The sequence below is a fragment of the Megascapheus bottae genome, chromosome 3, assembly GCF_031878675.1.
Source record: "Megascapheus bottae isolate mThoBot1 chromosome 3, mThoBot2.hap1, whole genome shotgun sequence".
Classification (NCBI taxonomy): Eukaryota; Metazoa; Chordata; class Mammalia; order Rodentia; family Geomyidae; genus Megascapheus; species Megascapheus bottae.
In genome coordinates, this window is record NC_143511.1 from 22,439,373 (window position 1) to 22,453,896 (window position 14,524).

The 14,524-nt window shown below is 39.9% G+C and overlaps 1 protein-coding gene across 1 annotated transcript in view; it reads right to left on the reverse strand.

The window, feature by feature from the left end:
- The window catches only part of Tmc1 (transmembrane channel like 1), a 152,464-nt gene that overhangs the window by 74,948 nt on the left and 62,992 nt on the right, over positions 1–14,524 (reverse strand). The window contains exons 7-8 of the mRNA XM_090329065.1: positions 11,537–11,643; positions 9,821–9,919 (exon numbers count right to left, since the gene is read on the reverse strand). Of these exons, the coding sequence (XP_090185191.1) occupies positions 9,821–9,919; positions 11,537–11,643 (206 nt within the window). The remainder of the gene's footprint in view (positions 1–9,820; positions 9,920–11,536; positions 11,644–14,524) is intronic.

The following is a 14,524-nucleotide window of genomic DNA, read 5'->3' on the forward strand; positions in this document are numbered from 1 at the left end:
AGAAATGAAGGATTTCAAGAAAGCTGAGTTATGTTTCAGAGTATACACGCTTACTTTGGAAGATCAGTATTTAAAGAGTTGTCAATTCTGCTTAAATAAGAAACTTAACTTCTGTTTATCTACATTCATGCTCTCTCTGACAAGGACCCTTTGAGGACAAGTCTCAAGAATGGGATATGAAGAAAGAAATAGATGTGGGATGGGTTGGAGTAAAAAAAAAAAGTATAAACTTTCCTCTTCTAAAGTTTCTCTTAATTCCTACATCCATAAAGACCCTTTGAAAAGAAAGCAAAGTCAAGGAAAGTGGAAAGTACCCTGAAACTGAATGCTGCATGCATTGCTGTTTACTTAGATGGCTGCTCTTGTGTTACCTCTTGTCTGGGATCAGCTTAAGCACCTTCAAATTCCACCTGTTCCTCTCCCTTTCTTCTTATAAGAATCAGAGCTGTCATCTCTTCCTCTTATAATTCCTACATCATCCTTGGGCCTCCATGTATCCTGCCAATAGGAACATTACCTTCTTACTGTCTATGGCTGTTTCACTCTTTGCCATCTCTCACAGGCTCCCGTATGAGATGGATAGCAGTACAATTGGGAGGAGGTGGTAGCTGGTAAGATGTTCTTAGATAGTTGGGGGTGTGATCTTGAAGGGGACTGTGGAACTCAGTTTCTTTCTTTCTCTTTTTTTGTCCTTTGCTTCCTGGCTGTGAAGTAAGCAGTTTGTCCCTACCATTGTCATCTGGCACTGTCACAGAAGGCACAGAACAGGGGGGCTACACAATCTTGGATTGGGCTCTCCAAACCTAGGAGCCCGAATAACTCTTTCTTTTACAAAGTGAATTTTGTCAGTTAGTGCCTTACAGGGAAGAAATCTGACTAACACACTGACTTGATTCACTCTTCTAATTATAATAACTCACATGCCGATTTGATTCATAGCCCCCATATTAGATAATCTCCCTTCCTCGGACTATTTAAATAAAATAGATTTCTTTCCTGAATCATAAAAGCCACCATGAGACACTCAAGGAAAGTGCTTTTCAGATGGTGAATTGTGACTCTGAAGGGTCATAAAGCTGGCTGAATAGCCTTGAATGTATCAAATGATACCTGTCTATTGTTAAGCATAAAGTGAATAACATCTAAGCATGTTCGTAAGTTACAGAAAGCTGAATTTGCATGGGGCTCAAAGAGAGGTTCCATTATTTACACAGGAAGTTCAACAGATTTATAATACCTCAAAGCTTCACACCTCTACACCCAAGTTTTCTGACCCTTTCCTCTAAATAGGCTCTTCTACTACAAGGGATCATGGTCACACTTGTTCCTCATATTTACCTTTTACTGTACTATATATGCATAGTTATATTTTACTACTCATCTCTACCTTCACATCTATAGAATATTCTTTAAAAAGTCACCCCATTCAACTGTTCAAGCACCAGCCATTTCTGGGATTGAAGCATGCCTTTCTTTTTGTGCATTTTATTTTATTGTCAGGGTGATATATAGAGGGGTTACAGTTACACTCGTAACGTAGTGAGTACATTACTTCTTGAACATTGTAACCCCTTCCCATGTCTTTCTCCCACTGAAAACCTGCTTTTCTTATATTATGTTCCTAGGGTCTTTGGAAGTCATCATTGTAAGTTTTTAGGGAACCTAAAGTTTTAAATAAATGTAGTAGGTTACCTATAGTAATGTGTGATATTTCTATAAAGTGATTGTTCAGAAGATCAAGTTAAAAGATCAAACAAGAGAAACACAGAACCTGCTCTTCTTTCTCAGAAGCTGGTTTAGAAATTGCAAATCTATTCTGCAGGAAGAAATGGGGTGTACCTGCTTCATTTCCTCCCCTTGATAATAAATAATTAATTAAACAGGGTCAGTCAGTGACTCCAGGACAGTTTCTGAGGAGTTATTAGAAATTCTCATGGAATTTAAGACCTAAGCCTTTCTACCAAATGGCCCTAAGCTTCCTCCTGAAACTCAGTTCTTCTATCTTTAGAATCAGGTGTCAGAGACATTCTCCCCCTCCCTGAATTCTTAGTGTAAGAATGTGCCTGCATCTTGTAATTAGGTCACTAAGCAACACATGTCTGCTTGCGTTGATATGCAAACATCCTACCACCTGGCCTCTACCCAGAGGAGGAGCAAATATCCTACTACCAGACCCCCTACCCCGAGCAGTTCCTATACCCCAACCCCCTCCTGCCTCTCCTGAAGAGGCATATAAATCCCTGTGTAAAAAATAAAATTTGCAGCTTGATCAGAATGCTTGTCTTGCTGCTTTCTTTGTGTCTCCTGTCCCTTTCATTCCTCCCTCTAGGTTCTTGGCCCTAGTTGACGTCCTGCTTGATGGGACAAATGGCACCCAATGTGCGGCTCAAGTGCCTGTGAGGCTGGGGAACGCTGTCTTCCAAGAAAACTTGGATCCAAGTGATTGTGTGACCAGCTCGGAGTGGCCCACCCGAGACATCTCGGTCAATGCTGAGAGTGGAGACGGCAAAAGGAAAGTGACTGGCCATGGGATAGGCATCATCGTCACAGGAATCGTTCATAGGCTCTCAAGACACGAGGAACTTGGGTTAAAAAGAAAGACTTAAAGGCATTTTTCAATACCCTAGAAGAATACTGTCCTTGGTTCCCCAAGGAGGGAACGATTAGCGAGGTTAAATGGCAAAGAGTTGGAGATTGTTTATTAAGAAGATTCATGTTTTATAAGAAGTTTCATGTAATTATTGCAATTGTGGTCAAATAAGGAACATTTTCTGCTTGAAAATGCAGCATAGTGCATGCTTGGCCATGTACACTGTAAATAGCCTTTACCAAATGTGTTTGACAAGGAATTGTTTTTATGTGGATAAAATGATCATTGATCTTAAAGATTGCCTTTTTTACAATTCCCCTACACCCTGATGATATTTTGTTGGTGGCTCAGGATAGGCCAGATCTACTTTCTAAAGCCTTTCTTAGCCTTGGCTTTCTAATAGCTCCTGATAAAGTCAATTTCGTGTTGACTGCCTCCATACCCTTAGATATTCAATGGCTCAGGCATTATTTAAAATTGCATAATATCTTTTTGCCCCTCAATGATATTCTGCGAGAAGACTCTGACCTCTCCTCCCCCCACAAGCTTACAGCAGGACTGCCTCCACACCCTGTCCCTGAGGAGCTACAATCGCCTGCCTCTCAGGCCTTAAGTTCCCAGCTCCTGGGTGTAGCTGGCCTAGCAGCATCCTAGCAATTGGCAAGCCCCTTGTCCTGGCCAGAGCCATCCAGCCTCTGCTCTTAAAGAGTACCTGCCCTGTAATCTCTAGGGAGAGACAAGATACGGATGTTGTGACATTCTATGATGACTGCATTAGTTATGAAAAAATTGGCATAGAACTGCTCCCCCAATTCTAGGGGCCACAGTCTAATCACATGGGGAGCAGTGGGATATTGGCCAGAAAAACAATTGGAGCTACTAAAATTAATAGGGATCAGGCAAATACAAGTTTCAAATACAGGTTTCTCCCTACAGTAAATATGCTCATGGGAACCACTCAACCAGGGCTCCCAAGTCTTTCATCAATTCCTAATAATTTGTATATTTATGCTATTGAGATAAAAGATTGCTTTTTTCTAGAAACAGTGGTTTTAAAAGATGGCCAGGTGAAAAGCAAAGGCCTCCAGAGGTAAGTATCGGCCAACCCCCTGTCTGTGTTTTGTTTTGTTTTGTTTTTAAGAAAGTGCACTGTGGGCCTAAAACAGAGAGAAAAGAAGGCTGGACGCAGCATGCTCTCTAAGGCCTACTGGTCAAGGGACGCCTTGACCACCCTTCTGAGTTTCTTGTCGCTAACAGGGCATGCCTGAGAGTCCCACCAGCAAGACATGTCTAAATCAAAAAATAGTTGTTTGGTGAAAACATTCATCTGAGCTCATGTTTTTGTGTTTAGAGTATCTGATTGAGTCCAATTTTCTTGTTATATGTCAATGTCTGATTATGTTTCAGAGCCTTTTGTAGATATATTAGGATGGCCTCCGTCTGCCAGCTGGTAGTTTAAGGCCAGGCATGCCATCAAAAGTTTAGGAGTCTCTTAAAAGTCTCTGCTTCTCTGTCTTGTTCATGTTACACATTTTTCCTTGTCCAGTATTGTCTTTTAAATTGGTACCAGTTCTAAATATGGATCCTTATGGCTTTTCTGCATGTACTCAAGCACACATCCTTGTTATCTATTTGAATGTTTCTGGGAAGTAAAAGTTTTGGTCCCACTTGGGCCTGGTAAGGCCCCTCCCAATCAGTTGAGGTGAGCAGAGGCCAGACAAAGCAGCTGCAGGATTCCTCTAGTTTCCTTTTTCCTACAACCTGCTGAAGTGACAGTCTGGAGACAGTTGGTGGCAGGACACAAACTTCAGTCTTAGTGCTCCTAAGTTTAAGACTCCCACCCAACTTTCATCTGTAAAAGGTATTGTGGCAATATGTCTAATATCAGGAACTAGCGCTGAAAAAATAAATTTCAGCTAGTCGCTTTGTTAAGCATTGTTTTAAAAACCTGGTTGTCACCTCCAAGAATAAGCTTGATCAAAAAAAAAAAAAAAAGAAAAAAACCCTCATGATACTAAAATTTCCAGAAAATGAACGGCCGATATTAATTTTGCGCGCTTTAAGATCTTTGAGTATGACTGTATGTGTGAATGGGTATGAGTGAACATTGTTCAAGGTTAAATTATCAGCATGCTATATAAACAATGGATAAATTTATACTTGAAACACAAAAGCAATTGGGTAAATTTAAGTTTAAACTTCAAGAAAAGTATTAGGTTTAAATGTTTCCTATGTCTCAAAGGATTATTGCATTGTTTTAAAGAGAAACTGGTAAAAAGTATTTTTCTAAAGATCCTGAAATCTGCATTTTAAAAATCTGGTATTGCAATGCATACAGCTGTTTACATTGCAAACATTGTATCCTGTTTACCACAGAGGTATTAGGGAATTTGGGATTTATTACCTTTAGTTAAAGTTTGGAGACATGTATTAGAGATTTAAATGTAAATTTGTTTACTAATGTCAGAAACTTTGCCTGTCTGTCTTTTCTTGCAAACTGACACTAGAAATCTGATGGTAAAATGTGGATAATGTGATTAGTATTTTAAAGGAATGTTTAAAGGTTTATCTCCATGCAATTGGGTGTATTTTAAAAAAGGAAGGAAACTAAGTCCAGGCTTAGTGCACTGATGTCTGTAGTTCTTGCATTAGGGAAAAACTGTTATTTGAGTTTAAACTGTTGTAGGAGTTCTAGGCAGTAATCTAAACTGAAAAAAAAAAAGCCTCTTCTAAAAGGCAAGGGGAGTGCCTTAAGCCCTAGGGGGCCTGGAGACAAAAGGAGTTCTTTGTGCCCTTAAAGGTTTTTCAATTGCAAATAAAGGCTAAGGTGTTAATTGTTTAAGCAAGTATCAGTAAAAGTTTTAAGAACATTGGAAATGGGTTTCTAAACAATATTTGAAAGTTGTCTTAAATGTTTGAAGAAAGAGTAAAAAGGAAAATTAGGACTACCAAAATCATTGCTTAATTATTATTTAGCATGCTCTTGTAAGTCTCCTTATAGCAATTTCCAGCTGGGCATGGAAAAGGATAGCAGATCCTCATTCAGATGTAATTTTGGTCCTCACCAAGTTCTAGGTAAGATCATGCTTAGAGACTATTTCTGTGTTGACCACCTTGTTGCTCTAATTGGAGTAACGTGGAGGACTCATTGATCTGAAAGCTGCAGTTTCGAGCCAACCCAGGCAAAGCAAAGTCCCTGTGAGACTGTGGTGACTGAATCTGTCAGCAGAATGCTGGGGCACAGTTGCTTTGGAGCATAAAGTGGCAGAGTGCTAGCCTTGAGCTGAAGAGCTGAGGGACAGTGCCCAGGCCCCGAGTTCAAGTCCAGCAACCAACAAAGTGAAATGCCAATGGGATGTTCATCCCTGTGTGGAGAGACACTACTGGTACAAAAGCAATGAAGCCTCCAGATGCAGAAAGCCTCTGCTTGGATGGCAGAGATGGTGTCAGATCCTAGAGTCACTCATGCTTGGCCATTCAATATTAATAAGAGCCGGGAGGTCATAGAATAGTTTATAAGCAGGCCTTACTAATGCCCATGCCTTTCATAACTGGGCAGGAACTTGTCAATCATCTGTGATAGTGGGTAGTTTAAAGTCCTAACTAGTGAATTCAGGGAAGTTTGTGGATCTGAGGCTTGTATCCCTATTGATCTGTTTAGATCTGGCAACTGAAGCATAGTTAGAGTCGCAGGGATTAAGTTCCCCAGACAATCAGGAAAATGCCTTTGCAAATGGGTGCTAAGTAAGCTAACCTATTGTAGCCAAAGAAGGTTTGTGCAGTTGTTAAATGTTGAATATGATCTCTAGTTTGGAACAAATCATTGTTTCTGATAGCTAATCCTGGCAACCCCTTCGTAAAATAGGCTAAACTTTTTAAGGTTCCTTGTCAAGTACAGAGACAACGCCCCTGAGTCAGCTTGAAGAAGTTACAGAAGCTGAATCTCCGTCCATCAATCCCCTTTAGATAAAGGGACCAGGGAATCATTGGGAGAATTCACCAAAGTCAGGCCTTAGGTTAAGCTTCTTTAACCAGTTTGCTTCTTTAACCAGTTTGCTGCGCAGAAATTTGCAGGCAATCCAGCAGGAGGTGTGACATTCCATTAGAGTTCCTGAGAGATGAAGCTGCTGCCACATATTCTGCCCTGCCTGATTCCACCACCACTGCACAGCTGTTTCCTGAGAGGACTGGAACTCTTGGTGATGGGACATTCTGTGCTAAACTCAAAGTCCCCTAGGTGGTTGCAGCCATTATGGTGACTCTGGATGGGTGAATTTTCCATCCAGTGCTGAACAGCCTAGACGTGGGAGATGCTAAATGGGTATGAGGACTGGGGCCCCCAGAGGAACCGTAATCCCCACCCGAGGGATACACCTGCAGTTGACAGGTGTAGGCATCTGCATGAGGTGCAGCTAAGACTGCAAGGAGACGGCCTGAATGGTCATCAGTCTCAGGGTCTCCTGCGGGACATGCCCGATAGCATGGAAGTTGGTATCTATTAAAAACTTTCCCCTGCAAAAAGATGCTTGGCCTCAGCATGGCCTCCTTTCTAGGGATCAGGGCCTCTGTCTCCCCTCTCAGATTAATGCCTCCCATAATTAAGATATTGCCTAAATCCTCACCCCTCACTTATTTTAAGATGAAAGGAGGAGTTGTCAGAGACATTCTCCCCCTCCCTGAATTCTTAGTGTAAGAATGTGCCTGCATCTTGTAATTAGGTCACTAAGCAACACATGCCTGCTTGCGTTGATCTGCAAACATACTACCACCTGGCCTCTACCCGGAGCAGGAGCAAACATCCTACTACAGGACCCCCTACCTGAGCGGTTCCTATACCCCAACCCCCTCCTGCCTCTCCTGAAGAGGCATATAAACCCCTGTGTAAAAAATAAAATTTGCAGCTTGATCAGGATGCTTGTCTTGCTGCCTTCTTCGTGTCTCCTGTCCCTTTCATTCCTCCCTCTAGGTTCTTGGCCCTAGTTGATGTCTCACTGGACGGGACAATCTGGGACATGGCTCAGAAGATCTATAAGGACATTTCTCATCTTTCTAATACCTTTTTTCTGCATTCCCAGCATAAAATTATCATCATTCCAGGGATGTTTGGAAGCTGCAAACTGAGATAGTTTCTTCAAAACTTCAGCATCAGATAGAGAGATCCCATACTCATCATTTGCCAGCTATACAAATTGAGAGAAATTTCAAATCCCACTAAACAGTTTTCCCATATACAATTTCAGGATATATATTAGAATATCCATTAAATTATAATATAAACAGAACATGGATCCAGTTGTTAAGCTAGTATCATTTTTTAGCATCAGACCCACTCTTTAGTCTCAGATAAGTATGTTAGCCCTGATCTCTTTTCCTCTAAGATGGACTGAATTACTTCTTCTGACAAAAACAGAAAACAGAACATCACCACATCAATCAAGAGGTTTCCTGGACATATTTAGCATAATATCTTTGCATGAAAATGGAGACAAACCTTTTCAAACCACAAAACACATGTTACAGAAAACTCCTTAAAACATCAATACTAGACTGTAAGAATACGGCATTCAGTGTGCAATATCATCATCTAATCACTCCATTTCTGAGTTCTTCAGTGACTCCTCATTAGAGTCAGAATGCTTTTATTATTTAGTTAGTACACACCATATAAACTGCCATCCCTTACGTGGCTCCATCTACAAATATGGCTTTGTCTACTGTAACCAGCCCTGCATCCCAATTCTCTTTCCAAATAGTCATTTGCCTTTAGGCAAGTTACAGGTTGTTGTCATTGTTTTTAAGGAATTCTGTGTGCCATATGTTCTATGCTACAGGCTCTTTTGTGAATTATCTTAATGATCTTTGTGTTAGATACTATTACTAGTTTCACCTAACATATGAGAACACAATTCAGCTTAAAAAAATTACCTAACATTGAAAGAACTTGTGAGGGAAAAGGTCTTGCCTATCAATCACAGTTCATTCTTAAGTAAAATAGGAAAAACTTTCTTACTTGGATATGTAATCTCATCAAAGACACAAAGAATAGATATAGTTACAAGAGAAAGAGAGAGAGAGAGAGAGACAGAGACAGAGACAGAGACAGAGAGAGATATCTTATTTTGTTGATGGCTCTGTTTCCTTTTCTTTATGTATGTTTTATTCATATATATATCTTCTGGAGGGTTGCAGGGGTTGGGGGAGAGAGGTGGGGAGCATAACTCTCAAGGGAAAGTGTGAAAAATTGCCACAGTGGAAGTCACTGGACACTATGATGAAAGTAAACTATATAATTATATTTTATGGGTGGAGATGGGAGGGAGATACTAGGAGAGAATGAGGGAACAGAAGATACTGTACAAAAGGAAATGTATTCATTACCTGATTCATATGATTGTAATCCCCTGTATATCATCTCTATTATAACAATAAAGTAAACAATAATAAATAATAAACAGTAAAGTAAATTTTACAAAATCTCCAAAAAGGAAAGACAATACAAATATCCAGCAATTGATGATGGATAAATGAAGCACATGGATCCAATACAATGCAACACTACTTAGCAGTGGAAAAGTATGGATTACTGATATATAAAATGTACAATTGAAACTCAAGAGCACAACATTAAATAAAAGATGTAAGAAACAAAAAGCTAAATGTCATACAATACAATAATAGTCATCTTCATATTATTTAAGAGTTAGAATTTGATATTTGATTGTATTTAATGCTTACCTTTATTTAGTAGTGACTAATAAGTATAACTGGATAGCAAGCTTACTCAGAAAATTGAAATTTTAATATGCACTGGATAAACTACTTATTCCAGGATCCAATGAGATTTCCAAAAAGAAATGGTTGCAAATTCTTCCTTATTCTTTTTCAAAGGCAGAGATTATATATTTACTTCAAGTCTTGGAACTAGGAGCTCACCTTTATTCAGTAATCTCCATTTACCTTTTATCATACTATAATACTACATTTTCAGCTACTTTTATTATCATCTTCTGAAACCTTATCCATATACATGTCTGTACCTATGTATAGATAGCTGCATGTGTATTATGAATATGTATCTTCTTTTCCTTCTTAAACAGAAAACAGAAATATTACCCATAAGATATTTAGTCAACCCTCAAAGAAAAAAGGCTGAAATCATGGGGTATCAAAATAAAATGATATCAGAGAAAACCCATTCCCTTACCAACACAGTTGTGTGGAGACACTTACATTGAAGTCATACAGCACGCCAAAGTTGGCTGCAGAAGCTTCTTCAGCTCTCGGGACTGTTTTCCTGGGTAAGCTGCCATATGGCAAACCCCAGAGGTACTAAGTAAAGCAAAAAGAGCAGTTAACAAGTAGAAACAAAATCTGAGCCACATGTGATCGCAAATGTTTTCACTTAAAAACATTTCTGGAACTTTTTTTTCATGGGGACTCTGTGGATTGTCATGTGGGGTCCTATTTTCTGAGAACCAACTAAACCGAGCATTACGAACAAAAGGCATACTCACGTCCCTGCTCCAGAATTCTACAGACCTAGTACACGAAAGGCCAACCACAAGGTCCAGGAGCCTGGCTAAGAAGCCCCACTACCACCTCGAAAAAGGTGTTAGACGGGACAGAGGTAGCCTTTAGAAGCACATAGTACCCATCACAATTACACTGCCCACATTCCATATAACAATACATCCTTAAATGTTGGAATGGAGGGAGAGCAGCTCATTAATTTCAAGTAGGATGTAAAAATAAAACCAGCCTTGTAAGTGAAGGCTGTCTATAAGGAGGGAACAATTGTCTATTGGTTATGAAATCAGTGTCATCTCAAATTCAAGATGACAGTCCTGAATTTGTTCTACCAAATTAGAAGAGGAGCATATTTATGGAGAACAGTACTAAAAATACAGTTGACCAAGGACAGGGGCAAGAGAAGTATCACAGGAAGGTGTCTGAGTGAACAATGGACAAAGCAGATCAACCTCATCAGGCTTGGCCTAATAGAAACTACTTGTATGAGATGGAGCTTTTCTTCCCTGTGGCTGCGACAGAGGATGGGGTAATGTTTGAGACCTTGGTGCAGAATTTGATTGGAAAAAAAAGGCTGGAAACCAATCCCTGCTCATCCCCTCTCTATAAACAGTGTAGACATTCACCGTTGCTGTCTTGGTCCCTCTGGCTTCATAGAGAGGAAGTCCTCTCTACATATAATTGTTTTGCCTCCCCCCAACACAGAAAATGCATGGAAGTTTAGGACAAAAGATCAATGCCTTGGTATAAAAGAGGTTGCTGGCTAAAAGCAGGCAAAATGATTGACATGTTCCATGGAGATGCCTGTGTCTGGTCTCTGGTGGTTCTGCCAGGTCAAAAGGGAACATATCCTCCTATGAAACACAAACCTATGTAAGGGCATTCAAAGTTCATAGACTCTAGCTCACTACAACCAACCCTACATGTATTCATCCCATCCATCCCGTGGGGCCATAGCATAATCTCCATGAGTTCTAAAGAATTAGCAACAGCCTTTGATTTCTTCAAAGAGAGGGGCCATAGGATGTGGAGGTAAGAGGAACTGTAGGTGACAAGACCCCATTTCTACTGCTCCCGAAATAAAGGAGTAGTTTAGTAGATGAATGAATGAGGCACTCTCAGGTTTTCTCAAAGAGAGGAGTGAAAACAAGCAACAAGCTTGGCATTTGATGAAATATAAATAAAATAAATAAATATAAATACCCCATTTTTAGATACACTTTCATGAAAGTCATGCACCCTCTGGGGAAGGCTTAGAATCTTTGGCTGAGGGAACCACTTTGAAGTTTAAATTCACTAGAAATCCTATTCCTGCAAGAAGGGAACATAATCAGCTAATCATTCATTTTCTACAGAGATTTCTTTGTAAAGCCTTTCTAGGAAAGCAATGATATAAGGAACTTTTTCGTCATATCTTACCTCAGGCAGCATGATCAGGCTGAATGTCAGGATAAAGAGAACCATATTTACTCCATACATCCATCTCAGGAAGAGGAAGTAAGAGGCCACTGATGATCCAAATTGACCTAGTACAAGCAAAACAAGAAAGTTGGAAGGAAGGTCAAAATAATACTAAACTAAAACTAAAGCTTCTTCTTGGGTGAATGAATCTGCTACCTGAAATACCTGGGCCCCTTTTAGGTTAACAAGCTCCTAGCCTGTCAGTCTCCAGGAAGAGAGTACATCCATCATGAAAGAAGGGTTTCTTATACTATCAAATGGAGAAGGTTTGAGGACTGTAGCTTTGCAGAGTGTAACCTACACCTTCAAGGTCCACCTGAAGGAAAGGTTCACCAATGCCAATGATACCTGTATAGCTTATTTTCTTCCTGAGTTAATATAGGTAAGTGAATAAATAGATATAAAGTGGTAACCTAGAGCATCTAGCATGTGATTAGTTATGATTATTATTGCTGTTCTTTTCTTAGCGAACAATGTTCTTTTCAAAAAAGTCTACCTCATGCCTTACAGAGGATTCTCCTGTGATCCTTCTTGAGTTACTATTCCTCATTAAGGACATTTTAGAAAGACAGTATAGAAACTGGCATTCAATTTATACATCTTTACTAAGCATTTTCTTCTATGATTTGTCTTAAATGTGAAGTATAAGATCCTTGACTGGCTACTCTAAGAATTTAGTCATTTATTTACAGTACTGGGGTTTGAACTTTGGGCTCCATCTTGCTAGATAGTAATCTACTACTGAGCCACACCCTTTGCCCCTTTTTTTTGCACTACTTATTTATGTGCGTGTGCCAATCCTGCTCTACCACTTGAGCCACAGCTCCACTTCCAACTTTTTTCTAGTTAATTGGACATGAGAGTCTCCTGGACTTTTCTGCTTAGCCTGGCTTCTACCACAATCCTCAGATTTCAAACTCCTGTGTAACTAGAATTACAGGCAAAATCCAGGCATTGATTATTTTTGAGATATGCTCTTATTTCTTGGGCATACACCCAGATTGTATTCCACCTATTTTACCTATACTTTTGTAGCTGGCATAACAAATGTGAGGCACTATGCCTAGCTTCTTCTGTTGAGATGAAGTCTCATGGGACTTTTTTCTCTCGAGGCTCGTCTCAAACAGCCATTTCCCCAATCTCAACATCCCAGCAGCTGAGATAATAGGTGCATGCCACCACACTTAGATAATGGATGAGAATAGGTTTCAGGTTTATGTCTAAGCTGGCCTTAAATTATGATTCTCCTGATTTCATCCTCCCAAGTGTGTGTGTGTGTGTGTGTGTGTGTGTGTGTGTGTGTGTGTGTGTGTGTGTGTGTGTGTCCAGATGTGTTCCATAGAAGAGGTAAAGTATTGATGAGAGTGTTTTAGATGAGTTTGTGATGGAAGGTATACCAGAAAATATGGCATATGAGCAACTGTGCTCAGGAAGAGCAACTGTGACAGAGGACAGGGCAAAAACAAAAACCTGGCAAGATACAAGAGCTTGGAGCTATTGAGAAACAGGAAGGCCTACATGGTTGGAATACAGTGAATGAGAGACAGGGGCAATAAATCGAGTTGAAGATATGATAAATCACATTGTGTGGGGCTTTCTGTGGCAGTATAAAAGGTGAGGGTTTTATTTTAAATCCGATGAGAAATCTCTGACAAATGTTACATAGTGGAGCTATAGAAGGGCGGGCATGGCCTAGACTTTTAAAAAAGACCCCTTCAGGGGGAAAACAAGATGATTGGGAGGGGGTGGAGGGAGTGAAATGGGGACAAAAACATGAGAAGGGATATCAGTGTGTGAGAAGTAATATACTTACTACCTGTCAAATGTATCTGTAACCCCTCTATATATTACCCAGAAAATATAATAGAAAATAAAAAGACCCCTTCAGCTTTAGAGAATGAATTGGGACATAATAGGGTGAAAAAAAAATTCTTCCAATTCCCAGAGTGAAGAGTAAAGGCTCTGTCCAAACTTATTGACTGAGGCCATTAAAGCTGAGAATCCAAAAAGGTTTTCTCAAGAAAAACCAATGGGGCTGGATGCAGCTCAGTGGCAGTTCACATGCCTTGCAAGTGCAACTTCCTAGGTTCAATCTCCAGTACCAATAATGAAAAGAAAAAAAAAAACAGTTAAATCAACAACAAGGAAAACCAACCACCAGCCTCAGTCATGACCAATGCATTTCTTTAGACCACTGGCTTTGATATCATCTAAATGGGGAAACATTTCCATTTTGTGTGGCAAAAATTCCAACCTCTTCTTGCTAACAATGAGGATGAAGCCAGAAGAGCAATATCTCTCTTTCTAGAGCTTACTTTATCTATTCAGTACCCTGTCACTTATTCTCATCATATAATGCAAACTTTCTTTTTAGGAACTTAAAAAATTATGACAGGTGAATCTGTAAATGGACATTTTAGAAGAAATCAACTATTGTAAAGAAATCGTCTTCATTTCATGTGACAGGGCACGTAGTGCTGCAACCATGTACATTAGTCTCCAATTCTAAAGCAGCTCTGAATGTCCCAGGACATCTGATCACCCACCTGGCTCCCAGTGATTTCATATCATTTCATGGCTGTTATCTATGTTCTCTAGTAACAACTATCAGAGGACTGTTCCGCCAGGCTCACCATCATGTTTTATTGAAGACTGTGGGCTTCCAGCCTGATACTTATCACAGTCCCTCACTGTCTGGAGGAAAGAACTAGGCTTTGTCTCTTGACAGCCTTGAAGCATATGTGAGAGCTTTTGACACAAATATAAACTTTCCATTCTCCCCTCCCTCCATCTTTTATCTTTGCTTCCTTTCCTCTTACCCCTTCTCTTTTCTTTCCTTGCCCTTTCTCTTTATTCCTTCCTTTGTGTGGTTTTGTTTTCCTATCACCATGGCCCCTATTCTCTCTCAGTCCTCATATACAACCATAGGGGGGAAATGTTGAATAT